Source organism: Alosa alosa, chromosome 1 (assembly GCF_017589495.1).
Source record: "Alosa alosa isolate M-15738 ecotype Scorff River chromosome 1, AALO_Geno_1.1, whole genome shotgun sequence".
Taxonomy (NCBI): Eukaryota; Metazoa; Chordata; class Actinopteri; order Clupeiformes; family Clupeidae; genus Alosa; species Alosa alosa.
The window spans coordinates 19,033,679-19,048,828 of record NC_063189.1 but is presented as its reverse complement, the minus strand read 5'-3'; the positions used below and the strand labels follow the sequence as shown (position 1 = coordinate 19,048,828).

Below are 15,150 nucleotides of genomic sequence, written 5' to 3'. Positions count from 1 at the left end.
CGCCCCAGCATAAGACCAAATAAAGAGATCTGAGGGGCTTCCCATACAGTGGTTTATCTTCTTGACATGTGACCATTAAATTAATAACTGAATACAAAATCCAACAAAAATGCATAAGTAAGTTTGTAAGATACAATAAATAAATTGTCCTCAATCATCATATTAAACAATTCAACTAATTACACGGAGAAGCTTTTTTGAGAGGGGAAAACAGGGAAAAGAAAGCTTGTAAGCAGAAATGACTAATACTGAAGAGCAAAAACAAAACCGGTAGAACTCTACAAAGATGTTTTTTTTTCTGAGCAGAACTCTACAAAGATGTTTTTTTTCCCAGCAGAACTCTACAAAGATGTTTTTTTCCCAGCAGAACTCTACAAAGATGTTTTTTTCCCAGCAGAACTCTACAAAGATGTTTTTTTCCCCAGCATTGGCTTACAGGGATATGGCAGATAAACACAAAGGTCTACTTGCAAGCAAACAAGGCTTCACTTTCTAATTACCAAATTAAATTAATCATTTTCTTGTTAATCAAATCCATTCATCACTCCTTGGCTGCTAATGATTTTAAATGGATCTATAAAGACGTGATTGCGCACAGAGGTCACTTGCTTTAACAGAGGCTAATGGCAGTGTTTAGAGATTGCAGGAGATTTGAGCAGGCAGGACATAAATTGCATTTGTAATACAGGCTGCCAGTCTAGTCTTTAGCGTCTGCTGAAGACGCTGTGCCATTCGACCCAACAAATAAATCAGCTTATTGTCTTCTTGTGCAGAGAAGGGTGACAGCCCTTAGGCGTCTTAACACAGCAGCCCTTGACAGGCCAGAGTCCCTGACCAGCCCCAATGCTTTGTTTGTGTCTTATTTCATAAGGGGCTGACAGATTTATTCACACACTCACCAACAGGGGACATCTCTGGCACTCTGGAGTTGTACGGTCCATCCAGGAACTTGGGCTCGTTGTCGTTGATGTCCTGGACCTTGATGACGAACTCGGATTCGGGCTCCACAGGTCTGCTGGTGTGGTAGTCGAGCGCCTGTGCGCGCAGCGTGTAGTAGGCCTGCTCCTCGCGGTCCAGGCGCTTGATGGCGTGGATGTCCCCCGTGTTCTCATCAATGGTGAAGATGGAGGAGGCGCCCTCACCCATGAGGATGTACTTCACCTGGCCCTCGCCTTTATCCACATCCGAGTGCAGCTGGGTGGAATGAAAGGCAAAAGACTGTGAGGATGTGGTTGTTGCAGAACAGCCATCTCGGCCATTTCTCGCTAGCTGTGCTTGTGAAATCCCAAGCTTGTCAAATCTTATCCAACTGAAGTAGCTATTTATGTGCTAATGCCAAACACCCCAAAGTCTAGGGGTCACAACAATTTGTTTGTGTTTTTTGGTTTGGTTTTTGATACATGTCAGATTACATATGCATGCATACATACATTCACACACACATACATACAACCACACACACATGCATACATGTAACACATGCATTTTTGTCTCATCTTGGCAAAACCCATTTAAAGTTAAAATGGTTAGATTACATGGGAATACATGAATAACAATGGTGTTCTACAATACAGCCTTGTGTTGTACAACAAAATATATCAGCTCTGAACAAGTGTAGCCTTTCAAGTATTCCTCCCACTGCTCCACTTTGTAGGATGCAGGATGGGATGGTAGGATGATATTCCTTAACCACTATTTTATGCCATGGTCTGGGAGGTCACTTAGTTTCTCAGTGATATTTGCATTCTGAGGTTAGTATATCTGTCAAGCACTGTTCTCTACTTAAGGCCCTACTGTTGATAAATATGGCTGATTTAACAAAAGAGCCTAACAGACGCCACAATATACCCTCTGTGAGTGCAATTAAATCAAAATACAACACCAACTATACATGAGCAGTGACACAGATACAATATCACCAAGTGCAATTCACATTCACTGTAATGTCACTTGTTGAGCAAAAATACAATGTGTATAAGAACCTGTCCGCACTCCTGATTTCAAATTTGCTGTGTTCTGGCCCAAAAGCTTTGTTTTGTGGTACTCTACAGTAACAGACCCTCCTTTGGCTACAGAACACAGAAGTACAGTATAGTAACATAAGCCTCAATTGATCTCTCTTTAAAAACGTTACAGGTGTAGTCTAACATGACTATTATTTAATAATTTAATACTGCAGTTTCTTTCTCTATTTATAAAACTTGTTCCACCACCGTGGCAACATGGACCTTTACATGACATTTAAACAAAAACCTGTTGCCAAATAATAATACCACATGCATGTGTTCCGTAGAGGTGGTAAGACAACTCATACTGGCAAATAAATGGAAGTTAATGAGGAGCTGCAGACGTTTGGGACAAAAAAAAGCCTCATGAATGTTATTTTATATTCATGCACAAGGCCATTCCGATGCACCTAGAATATGCTACATATGATACATTCCGTGTCTCAATGATGCAGCCAGAAAGGGGTTAAAAGTTACAGTCAAGGATTTTTGGTGTAACTCAATGCATGTCTAAGAAATTAAAAAAACAATGGTGTCGACTTAATTGCCTCTGCTTAACAATGTTCTTTACCATTTACAATTACTGTTTAACTTGAACAAAAGAGGTCATATATTTTTCTGACCTTCATGTAATTTATTGATGCAAGTTGTCGCAGGAGAATAAGCTTGTGTGATAACAAATACAAGGGAATCCTGTGAAGGGGTGTGTGGGAGGTAGAGCTGAGACGCATGCGGAGGGAGTGGTAAAAGGGGCACTTTTAGTTCATTAATTTTGCCAGTTCAAGAACAGTTGAATCAAGGATACAAGGAAGTTTATTGTCACATGCATATAGTTACTGGAAGTAAGAAATGCAGTGAAATTATGTCTGGTGTCAGCCTATTTGTGCATTAATGGGGGGGGGTAAAAAGTGCAGTAGAAGAGGGGTTTAGTAGATTAAGTGGCAAGGGCTGCATAAAAAAGGTGGGGGAGGATTGGGATTGGGTGGGGGGCACCAACAAGGAGCATCCCAGCCCTCCTTTTGAGTCAATGGATAATCCTTGTAATTTTGCAAAACCATGGAACTAGTTTTTGGGTCAATCGTTGGCATTATCCCCAGCAGTGGAGTCCTTGTAAATCATATCAGTGAATTCATGTCACGCTATGACAGCCACTGCAGCCTGTACAGATGCCATTTTAAGGGCCAATCCTCTGCAAATAAAGCGTGTGTGTGGGTGTGAGTCAGGGACTGTTTGTGTGTGTTAATACGCTTGTGTGAATCATGCTCTGCTCTGACTGCTCTGCCTGCTGACAGGCCTCCCTCTAACAGCCTCATGCCTCCTGTCTCCACTGGGCACCCATGCAGTAGCAGCTCCCTGAGTACTGGAGAGAAGAGCGCAAAACACACACACACACACACACACACACACACACACACACACACACACACACACACACACACACACACACACACACACACACACAGACACACACACACACACACACCACACACACACACACACACACAAAACACACACACACATACACAGACACACAGACAGCCTGACCGGGAGATCAAGACTGGAACAGAAGACCACAATGGGACAGAGGGAGAGGGAGAGATAGATACCTAAAATGAGAGGAGCAACGAGGGAAGACAACATACAGATGACAGACAAAACTGTTTGTGCGTGTGTGTGTGTGTGTGTGTGTGAAAGAAAGAGAGAGAGAGAGAGAGAGAGAGAGAGAGAGAGAGAGAGAGAGAACAATGAGGTGAAAGGTGAAGAAGCAGAGGGGTGGAAGGGGCACATGTCAGGCTTACTGTAAAAAGGGAGCGAGAGAACGAGATCTCTGGAGGTATATAACACAGGAGAGGAGCGCTGCTCCAAAGACAAAGCCCAATCTCTGGAGGTATATAACACAGGAGAGGAGCGCTGCTCCAAAGACAAAGCCCAATCTCTGGAGGTATATAACACAGGAGAGGAGCGCTGCTCCAAAGACAAAGGGGAGGGGCTGAAGTGCAGGCCTCTAGCTCCATCCTGCTCTCTGGCATGAGCGCCTCACCACAGCCCAAGATGCACTTCCTTCCCCTTCCCTCTTCGAGGCTAAATCAGTGAGCTTCCAGTTGGCAGACTAACTCACACATCCCCTGTCCATCACCGCGACCATTTTTAGCTGAGTCACATCTGAGCAATCTCTCATCCACAGCCGTGAACCCTCTCACGAGGGCTTTAAGTCAAATGATTTAACCCATAGGGACATTTTCCCCGTCCTGACAGCGCGTTACATTCGCATCCAGAATCATACTAACAAGGAGGTTATATTTGAGCAGGATCATGCTGATGAACTGCTTGCTGATCTAAATTCAGCGTCTGAATTAAGGATGAATTAGTGCACCCCACTGCAAAAGGACTGCTGATATGGACAGCGGTACAACAGGCATCTCGTTGTGTCTGCGCCCCTCAGGACCGTTGCCAGGCTCTCCCTGCCAGTGTATTACTCTGCAATAAAGGGAGACAAATGAAGACTGTCATTACAAGCCTGTCATCTGTCTCTGGCAAGCACTGGGGTCCAATTACACTCCCAGATTACCAACGCAGCCTGTTTTACACGCAGCTAATTTAGTGTTCATCTGTCGCCTTCCTCCTATCCCGTCCTGCTGGAATGCCCTTAATATGATGTCCTCTTCCCCTCCAAATATCATCTGATGACAAATATGGAGCTGCCCGCTCTGCCAAGAGGCGTCAATTGCCTCTTTCAGCGGGAGCCACAACAAACGGCTTTCAATTTACAATTGACTTTGCTCTGGCAAAGCGCTGATGTGAGTGTCATTTCTTGAGTGGTTGGCATGTTTCAGTGCTGGTGTCGTGCTTTCAGCGCTAGTGTCATGTCAATTAATTTGCACAAATGGACGTGTCCAAAAGTGACCCCTTTTAACACTCAAATGGTCAACTCAAAGGGCTCCCATCTTGATTGAAAATATAGCATTTAGACAACTTTTGCATAAGCCTTTTTAAAAGTGACCTCTAAAGTGAAATGACCATGGAAACTTTCCCATGCGCTTTCACACAGTTTCACACAGTCACACAGTTGGATGATGACATTACAGTTATTGTACAGATGGCCCTGCAATGATCAATGGCTACTGCAAAGGTTTTCGTAATTATATGACTAAACAAAATCCTCCTACGTTTGACAAAAAATATGTCAACAGGAAATAAGTAACAGGTCTACCTCAGCACCATTCACATGAGGCTTGTGCAAATGGCTCTTATCACATAAGTCACTAAGGCAGTGCATAGAGCTGTCTTGTTCTCTAAATGAGCTGTCCAAACCCTTACATAGGCACCAGTAAACCTTTAGCCATGAATGGCAAGATCCTTAAGGGAGATGAATTCAACTAGGGCCAAGTAGATAAATATGTTCCTGTGGGAGCTTCACTGATGGTGGTTGTGAAATGACACGTGATATAGTGGAAGTAATATATTGTATCATCACGGCTGTAACATGGTTATAGTGCTTTTGATTGGGATTCCAAGCTGAAATTCTCAACCAAGCCACCAGCTGGATGAAATATACAGAGTGAAAAATCACTTGTGACGGTTTTGAATTGAACAAGCTCATTTCCACGGCCCCCATCATCCCAGACGCACAGCCGCAGCTGCCAACAATAAGCACATGGTCTTGGAGGAAATGTGTCAACTGGCATTTGAAAGATAAAATATTGACACTGACCACATGTGACACAGTTGTGTGTAACATCAAAAGCAGCCTTCCACAGCCCGACGCTGTAAAGCCACCGTGTAAGTACTCAGGAAACGAGAGGTGAGAAGCAGCTGCAAGCAGTCTCCCCTGAGTTCAGCTGATCACTAGAGGCCTCCCAGCGATAGCCAGCGATTGTGCGATACAAAAAAACAGGAATATACTGTAGTCTCATTCAAGCAGGCTTGTGCAAAATTCCAGAATTGAATTGAAACTGGCTCTTAAATTCCAATTAAATTCTTGAATTTCACTTGCATTTCAATTGAGGCAGCAAATAGGAAGCAGAACTGCAATTCGATTTTGTGCACAACCCTGCATTCAAGGACATATAAATAGAGCACAACGCCACGCATATGGCATTCATAATGTGATTTCGGAGCAAACATCTCGGTAACACTTTACAATAATGGTACACTATTTAGCATTAGTTAAGTATTAGTTAAGCATTAACAAACACTTAATTCATCATTATTCAGTATGCTTTCAACATAACTTAAGGATGCTTAACTAATACTTAAATAATGCTAAATAATGTACCATTATTGTAAAGTGTTACAAAAATCTCAGGTAACATACACTAATAAAGGGCTATAAAGCATTTGTAAGGCCTTGTAATCATTAACATTAACTATTTGTGCATACCCTATTTCTGCACTCATAAAGCATTATGATGTTATCTTACAAGTTTTTACAACTACAAGTGTGACAAAGCATTATAAAGATCTTATGACCTCTTGATAATTGCAATGACTTCGTTGTTATACAGTTTTTTAGCAGATTCTGTAGAACAGGTTTTAATGTATACCCATGCAAGCTTTCATGAGATATATATATATATATATATATATATATATCTATACAAAGAAGAAGGATACTGGGCGACTTGACAGGCTGGTAAGGAAAGCTGGCTCTGTAGTGGGAGCTGAACTGGAGTGCATCACTTCAATATCTGACAAAAGGACCCTGAACAAACTGATCAACATTTTGGACAATGAGTGTCATCCACTCCACAGCACTATTACAAAGCAGAAGAGCCTGATCAGCTGAAGACTTCGCTCACTGCCTTGCACAACAGACAGACTGAGGAATTAATTTGTCCCCAGGGCCATTGAACTGTTCAGTGCTTCACTTAAGGGAAGAGGAGAGATAGACTTCTCCGCGTAGTCTGTCTGCCTCTCCACCCTCTCCATGTTTGTGTACTGTCTGTCCACTAGCCACTTTTTACCACTGTCTTACTGCTTCACTGTTTGCGTGCTATATTAGCACATATGCATAACCCCTCCCTCCATCCCTTCCTTCACTTAATATAGTTATATATATATATATATATATATATATATATAGTTTTTCTATAGTTTTTTTTACCTTGCCTACTCTCTTATATGTCCATATTTATTTTATTTTATTTATATTTTAGCACCATCACCATGACACTCACTCTCACAGACCACCTTACCTTACTATGCACAGAGAATCACAGGCTCAGTCCCTGCCTCGTCATTGCAAGCGTCTCATGCTAAATCATCCACTATGTGGTTACTGTTTTTAGACTTGATTTAGATTTAGTGTTATTTAGTATAATTTGTATTTTAGTAAATTCTTTATCTTCTACTGTCCTTATTGCCTAGTTGTGTTTTTTATAATATACACTTTTAATTACTTTTTCTGCTGTTAGTGAATGTTGTGTGTGATGTCTGTATGCTACTGAGACCTTGAATTTCCCCTTGGGGATCAATAAAGTATCTATCTATCTATCTATCTATCTATCTATCCTATTCCCCTAGACAATTTCATTTCCTACACTGGACTATTTGAACTTTCTGACACTAAATTAGGATTAATGCATTATCATACCGGATATGTATTCATCCCAACTCTTGTAACTTTCACCTCAGGTGGCTTTAAACACCATGTCCTATTCTCTACACCTGACTAACATATGCATTTGTCATGTATACAGACCTTACTGTCCTGTAACTGACCATAGGCAGATGGGTCAGGCCCTTGAGTCGTGGATCTGCTTGAGGTTTCTTCCTATACTGTATGTACTGTATCTCCATTTCTAGGGAGCTTTTCCCTGTTACCCATGGGCCTTCTTTTCTTTTCTTTTCTTTTCTTTTCTCTGATTGTCTAACACTCTGTAAAGCGCCATGAGACATGTGTAATGTTTTGCCGCTCTATAAGTACAATTAAATTGAAATTGAAATTGAACTTTCTTTACAGTAATACTACCATTATTGGGAGGTCAAATAAATTTTACTACGCTTTGTGACACTACAAGTTGTAAAGGCTTGTAACACATCCTAATGCAATATGAGTGCAGTCATCATATGTATAAAGTAATACATACTAATGTTGATAAACATAATGTTGATGTTGATAAAATGTTGAGGTTTTATGAATGCTTTATAATCTTCTATGAATGTGTTGACAATGCTTACTGGATAGGGTCCATAGAGTTACCACTCTTGCTAATATATAATCCACAGGTCAGCTTTGACAAATAAATCAAGGATGTACAGAACCCAGACACTGTGGAGCAGCAAAGCTTCCGCTGAAAAAAAAAAAAACAGAACTTCACTGAACAATATCAAGAGTTGTGATGGAACATACTACTTGCTGACATCAGGTTACAATGAATGGAGTTAGGTAAGTGAATGGAGAACTTACATAAGTACAACACCTGTTGCCAACCTGTGGCCTTTTTTTCAACAAGCATTATCCAGAAATATACTGTACAAGCTCCAGATGTTAGGATGGTCCACCCCATCCCATGAAAGTTTCTGTAGCTTTCTGAGAAACAGTATGATCATTTCTCAATAATGACGTTTAATCAATGAAAGACTGCACATGTGGACCCATAAAGCATTCTCATTTAACAGCAAAATCCTATCAGCAATCTGCCAAACACATTTTGTTGTGCACTTTCTCCAGAACTCTTACAGCTGAGGGGTCCCATGAGGAAGTGATGGATGCAGGGCAGACATTACTAACGTGTCGTGTAGGAACTCAGGTGTGTGTGATGTCTTGCCTGTCATCTTCTGAGCTTCCCTGGAATCACCAACAGCCTGAGTTGCCACAGCAATTAGGCTCCAGCAGACAGACTCATGATGTAACAAAGACAGCACCACATCCCCACAGCTCCATGGCATCGGTATGCAATGGCTCCTTAACCCACGGGACTGATTGCCCAGCCTTTCTGAATGCCATCTAATGGCATGTGTGCCCCCCTCCCCCCCCTTCATTGTAATATCTGAGGTGAATCAACACCTAAGAGAGTGCTATATAAATGCAAATGCATTTTGCCGCATTGTGCTGCCGATCCATTCTGGAGAAAATCTATGCCTCCATCCATCCACAGATACCAGCCAAGAATCCTCTCCTTTGAGCTTCACCTCCCATTCATCTCATTAAATCTGGAGGTGTCAGCTCATATCATTCTCCCAACAAAGAGGGGGGCTGCCAGCTCCTATTAAAGAGACCTGCTCATACGAGAGCCTCTATGCCGTGTTTGTAAGTACCTGCAAGGAAGCCCATTCACTATCTGTCATTCCACTTGGTGTCTGGTCAGTGAGGGAGCAGTCTGTATGCAGAGTATATATCTCCTGACCTCTTTATGTGTATCATGAATCCATATGGATGGGTTTGCACCTGCCCCTGTATGTTTTTTCTTTCCCCTGTCATGATTTATGTGCACAATGTATCAGCCTTTTATGGCTAAGTTAGAAGCACACTGTTAGCTTAACTTAGTTAAATATTAGCTTACTACAACCTATGACTAACGTATGTTAATGTTTTCTCCAGTGGTGCTCAGACCTCATTTAAAATGTAAGCATTTCAAATTCCATATAGCAGTCACATACCTTGAAAATTAACTTTATTAGTTTAACAGTTGAATTGAAACCCGAATTGTCTGTAGTCTCCTTACTTCATGCGACTGTTAAACAATGTTTTGTCTTCTACGCAAATTACTGTAAATGTGAAGCCTCTGCACGACTGGTCGCCATCGACTTTTAGCTGCTTTCACCTCTTGTGTGTGCACGCAAGTTTTTTCTTCACCGGTATCGTTAAAGGTGTGAACGCGGTAAGAGAAAATACACCTGTTGGTTTCGTGTAGACGTAGCCTGTGACTTCATGTGTGCGTGCGTGTGTGTGTCTGTGCTTGTACAGCGTGTAGGTGTGTCTGAGGCTATCATTGGCCAGTGAGCTGGTGATTACCAGCCTGATGGCTTTCATCTGCACTGCCGAAAAATGGTCATGGCAGTGTTGCACGCAGTCTGGGACACAGATGAAACGCAGCCCCTATCTGAGATGAGTTGCATTTCATTAGAAAACACATGTTCCAAATCACTCCAAAGAGGATTTTGGGGGGTGGGGATGGGGGCTTGTTGATCCCCAACATGAAAAGGCTGCTTTCTGCTCCACTATTTCATTTTGTTTAATTCGACTGCTGCGAATCATTGATGTGGTGGGAGGGTAGCAAGGAGTGGTGTGCACATGTTTAATCTTCCGACTGGCTGACGAAGGGGTTTCAGTGGCCAGGCCGGGGGTGGTGCCTCCTCACTGCCAAACACTGTACAGGGACGGACAGAAAGAAAGAGAGAGAGAGAGAGAGAGAGAGAGAGAGAGAGAGGGTGTGCCAGGTCTGGCCCTCATTAGAGGCACATTTGGTTTGTGAGTGTGTGTGTGTGTGTGTGTGTGTGTGTGTGCGTGTGTGTGTGTGTGTGTTTGTGTTTGTGTGTGTGTGTGTGTGCACGCGCATGTGATTGAGAGAGTGTGTGTGTGTGTGTGATTGAGAGTGTGTGTGTGTGTGTGTGTGCATGGTGTTTGGGTGGAGGACGTGGACAGAGCAGGCGGCTGAAGTGTAAGTTGGTTTTGGCAGCCCAGAAGAGGGAAATGAAAATGCAAATGGACCAGTGCTGCAGCAGATTCCCTGATGCTCCAGCACTCGCATGCACCATCAAAGGCCCCGCACCAATTAAGGCAGGCCTCAAAGCCCCCTTACACCATGCCCCACACCACACCCCCTCACACCATGCCCCACACCACACCACGTCACACACATGCCCACTCACTCACTTGCCCGCGCCCAAAGCCATCGGACACTCAGCATCCAGGGATTACTCCACTTGGGGCACGTGGAACACCAAAGTTGAGTATCGGTACTGACGACACACTGGAGGACACTATGCATGAATGCAGGCGTCCACTAGAGATGTACTGAACTATGTGTTCTCCACTCACACTTGCATGAGCAAGGATTAAGTGTCCAAGTGACGGTACACTGACCATCATGAAAAGAGAACTATTACATTTCAAGGATAGCCACTCTGTACTTAAACGAGCTGGTAAGTGAGTTTGTGCCTTCAGTGAGGACATAGGTCATTAACAATAATTGTTTATATTACTAAAGTCCTCCTTGGAGACACGGCCATGCATTATTCATCCTGCACTCTTTGGCATTCTCTCCATCTCAGCCTTCTCTAAATCTGTTTATTATATCCATGTTCCACTGTTTCTGAACAGGCTCCATTGGTCACAGTACATCAGCACACAGCTGGTATCAGTCTACAATCTCAATCAATCAATCAATCTCAATATGTAGAACTCACACAATCAAGGATCCATGTTTTACAGGAATCATAAATACATGGCACTTTATTATAATAATACAGCCTACTATATGCAAATATATCCCGGAACTGAACGTCTGAAGTAGGTCAGAAGAGTGTGGATGTAAAGAGTGTTGTACGACTCTCAAAGTGATCTAGTTGTTCTCGTGGCGTGTAATGAGCAACATAAACATCTAGATGAGGCAACGTTCCAGCTCTAAAAAGTTCAGAAAACTAGACAACACTAGACTCTCAAAAAGATGCCACCAGGAAGCCACTGTGGTGCGAGACCATAACAGCCTTATTTCAGTCACACACTGTTCCACAAAGAAAGCATCTCTCACAAGACTCACAAACTATCCCTTGACAAAAAAAAAACTGGTAACACATTACGGTAAGGGTACATGAATTATCATGAATTCTAAATCTAAAAAAGACATTTGTCAGTACCAATGCATTATTTAATGGGTATGGTGAACGGAAGATTGCTCTGCTGTGTGCCTTTGTGCTACAGGTCAAGTATGCACATACAGTAAGAGCTAATTGTGTAGTACAAGTACTGCCGTCCACCTATTGAACATAAAGGAATGGTAGTGCTGAGACCAAGCTGAAAAAAAACCCTCTTTATCAAGATTCAGTGAAAGCACCTCTTTTGTCACATACTTTCCATACATCTTGATTTCCCCTGGTAAAATGTTAGGCATTTGATTTATTTTCCCCCATTAAATGAGTCAGATTTAGATCTATTCACCACATTCTTCCTGCAGATCCAGCACAACTAAGTTTTTACATCGCTACTTACTACAGAGAGCTGTTTGAATTATGGAATTATGGTGAATCTTCAGAAAAGACGGCAAACTAATCTATAGCAACTTTATACAGTAGGTTCATCAGTAAGCTGTCACATCCGGCATGTTATATCAAGACAAATCTCCCGCTGTAACCGTTCATTATTAATGGACTCTCCTTGTTCTATAATTAAACAGGATCAGGACCCGGACGCTGAAACTTGGAACTCGGTCTAGACTTCTGGAGTGCAACAGTAAAGATCAAAGAGCACTGCACCGACAGCAAAGCTCCGAGAACTTCTGAGATGGTCAAGAAACACGCTGTTTCCCAACTACATGTCGAGAAGTGGGTACAAGGAGACACTCGACTGATTGATAATGTGATATTTTCATGATATGCAGGAAGCTCTGCAGTGGTCTATGGAGAGGTTTAGTGTGGGACATAAATCCTTGGTGGCTGCAATTTTGGAATTTTGCCTTAGAATTCATCCATCAGAGACATTTGGAAGAAATCCAATACCCGCTTCTGGGTATATATAAAATACATACAAACATTTGACAACATCATGGTCCATCCTACAGATAAAAAAGGAGTCGGTTCTAGAGGGTATCCATATTCACCCTGGCATACCGGTGTGTGTGTGTGTGTGGGGTGGGGGGGGCACACACACACACAAACCGGTGTGCCAGGGTGAATATGGATACCCTCTAGAACTCTCCCCTGATGTCAATGAAAATGTGAAAATCAAACAAACTGGTCATGAAAAGTGTGTGTGTGTGTGTGTGTGTAAGAGAGAGAAACAGAGAGAGAGGAAAGGAGGAAAGCATGGTAGAAATCTCTTAGGAGACTATGAGGTTCAGTAAGGTTCTCCTCCTTTGTTCCCTCTGAGCATGCAATCCACCGCTATCACATTCACACTCTCCAAGACTGAGGATCAAATACCATCTCAGGCTGTTATTAAACTGACATACTCCTCTGCTGTATCCTGCACCATCATGTTCTAGGAGTGTTAATTACATTTAAAAGATGAAGGCGAGCTTTGATGACCACTGTGTGTCGACTTAGAGTTGACAAGTTTTGACTATCAAAAACCGATATGCACATACTAATATCAGACGAGACCCTTTGATATGGAAGGCAAATGGTAATGTGTACTACAACTAAAGCACAGTGGAAATCTAAGTGTTCAATGGAGGGAGGTCTTTTCAACTGTCTAGAGCTGTTTGCTAAAGGGCTGGAGGTATTTTACCAATGACTACTTTATTTGTCTCTTACTTTAACCTGCCTGTTCCTTTTATGTTTAAAGCTATTTAAATATGAAATTATGACTTTCAATAAGTCTACCAAGTACATTCAAAATCAGCTTGACCTTCTGTTCCTCTAGGTCACATTTCTTATCTACCTTTTCGCATACATGCATAACATGTGAAATTACAAACACAGAAATCCAACAGTTTGGTAAAAACGTTGGTAGCTGTCCAACTATCAAAATCTGTGATATATTATACAGTACATATAAAATCTGTGAAAATACAGCTCATTTTCACTTTTCCATCATAGATCTTCAATACAAGATATTTTTTAACATCTCATCACCCACTGTCTAGAGTGAATTTGCAAAGCTAGAGGAAGCACCTCAGTCTCTTTGTATACTTTGCATCGTCTACAACATATATGCTCCAGTTTCAAAGAGACAGCCACCTGAGCAGACAGCTTCTAATACCCCAAGAGCTGCTCAAAATAAACCTGCCACATGAGCTATTCGGCGAGTGGCAGATGTACCCCCAACACCAGGGCATGGGTTCCCCCACATGGGACCCAGGTACCATCTCATCACCTGCCAAAGCTCTGGAGCCACTCCATCCGTAGAGGTCACTATCATGGGGAGACGTGGGCTTCAAAGGGCAAAGTCAAAGCAGCAAGCTTGTGCGTCACAGAGAACCACCTCAAACCTCTGCAGTGCGGTGGCACCTGAGCTAAATTTAATTAGCGTCGTCTCTCGTTCTGTTAGAGCTGCCACCTAAAGCAGTGAACAAGGGACAAACTCCACAAGCTCCATATTAGCATAGACTGCTGTCAACATCTCTATTTTTAACATCGCCGTCTTACCTTGCCGACGTAGAGCGGTTCATCACCTGTGAACTCCTCCAGGACAAAGAATTGATTCCACACCCAGCTGCGCTTTTGTCTGTGGGCCAGCGCTCTTGCGCTGGCCCTGGGGGATCGGAGAGGGGCCCGTGGGAGAGGAACTGAATTTAGAGTCATCCCGGAGCATCCTAGTTCCCACTGGGCCACCAACAGCAGGGCGGCCTGGCTGATCACATTCCAGAGAAGAGGCCTGTACACCTTCATTTGGGCAAGTGGAGAAATGAAACAAACAAAATAAAATGATATGCGATTTAAACAAACAAAAAAAAATACGGAGGGCAACGAAATTGTATAGAATCCAGCAGTATCTTGAGGAAGCTCAACACATGCGCTGCTCCAAATTTGATTTGGGCTTTTCTGTGTGTCTCACAAAGCTCCAGTCTGGACTGAAATGGTGGGTTGGTATCTCTCCACAGCATTCAGCTCAAAGTTCCTACATGTACGAGACTGTCACAGTGCTGCTGTCCTCTCACCTGGGGTAAAAAAAGAGAGAGGAAAGGTCAGTGGTGGCCAGAGAGAGGTACAGTACATGTTATGAGATATTGCCCAGTTCTCTCATGCACGGTAAACCCGGACAAGTCGAATTAACTAATTACCTAAATAATTTATATTTAGGGTAATTAAGTCAATAATATCAATTCAAATACAGTTCAATGACCATAAAATATGGAGCATTTTGCAAAAACTGTACAATGTACTCTTAACACTACATTGAACTGCCATCAGTGGTGCTTCGCCAACATGAGAATATAGTTCAGATTATGTATCTGCTTAGGAAATGGCTGTGGCTATTTTTGCACAGTAATTTCTACATGTGGTAAATACACAAGTCACAACGTGTAAATAATAACCTTTT

At 42.5% G+C, this 15,150-nt stretch overlaps 1 protein-coding gene across 1 annotated transcript in view; it reads right to left on the bottom strand.

Moving 5' to 3' along the window:
• cdh7a (cadherin 7a) overlaps nt 1-15,150 on the bottom strand; it is a 52,869-nt gene that overhangs the window by 32,707 nt on the left and 5,012 nt on the right. The window contains 2 exon segments of the mRNA XM_048254118.1: nt 900-1,194; nt 14,256-14,767. Of these exon segments, the coding sequence (XP_048110075.1) occupies nt 900-1,194; nt 14,256-14,498 (538 nt within the window). The 5' untranslated portion in view covers nt 14,499-14,767.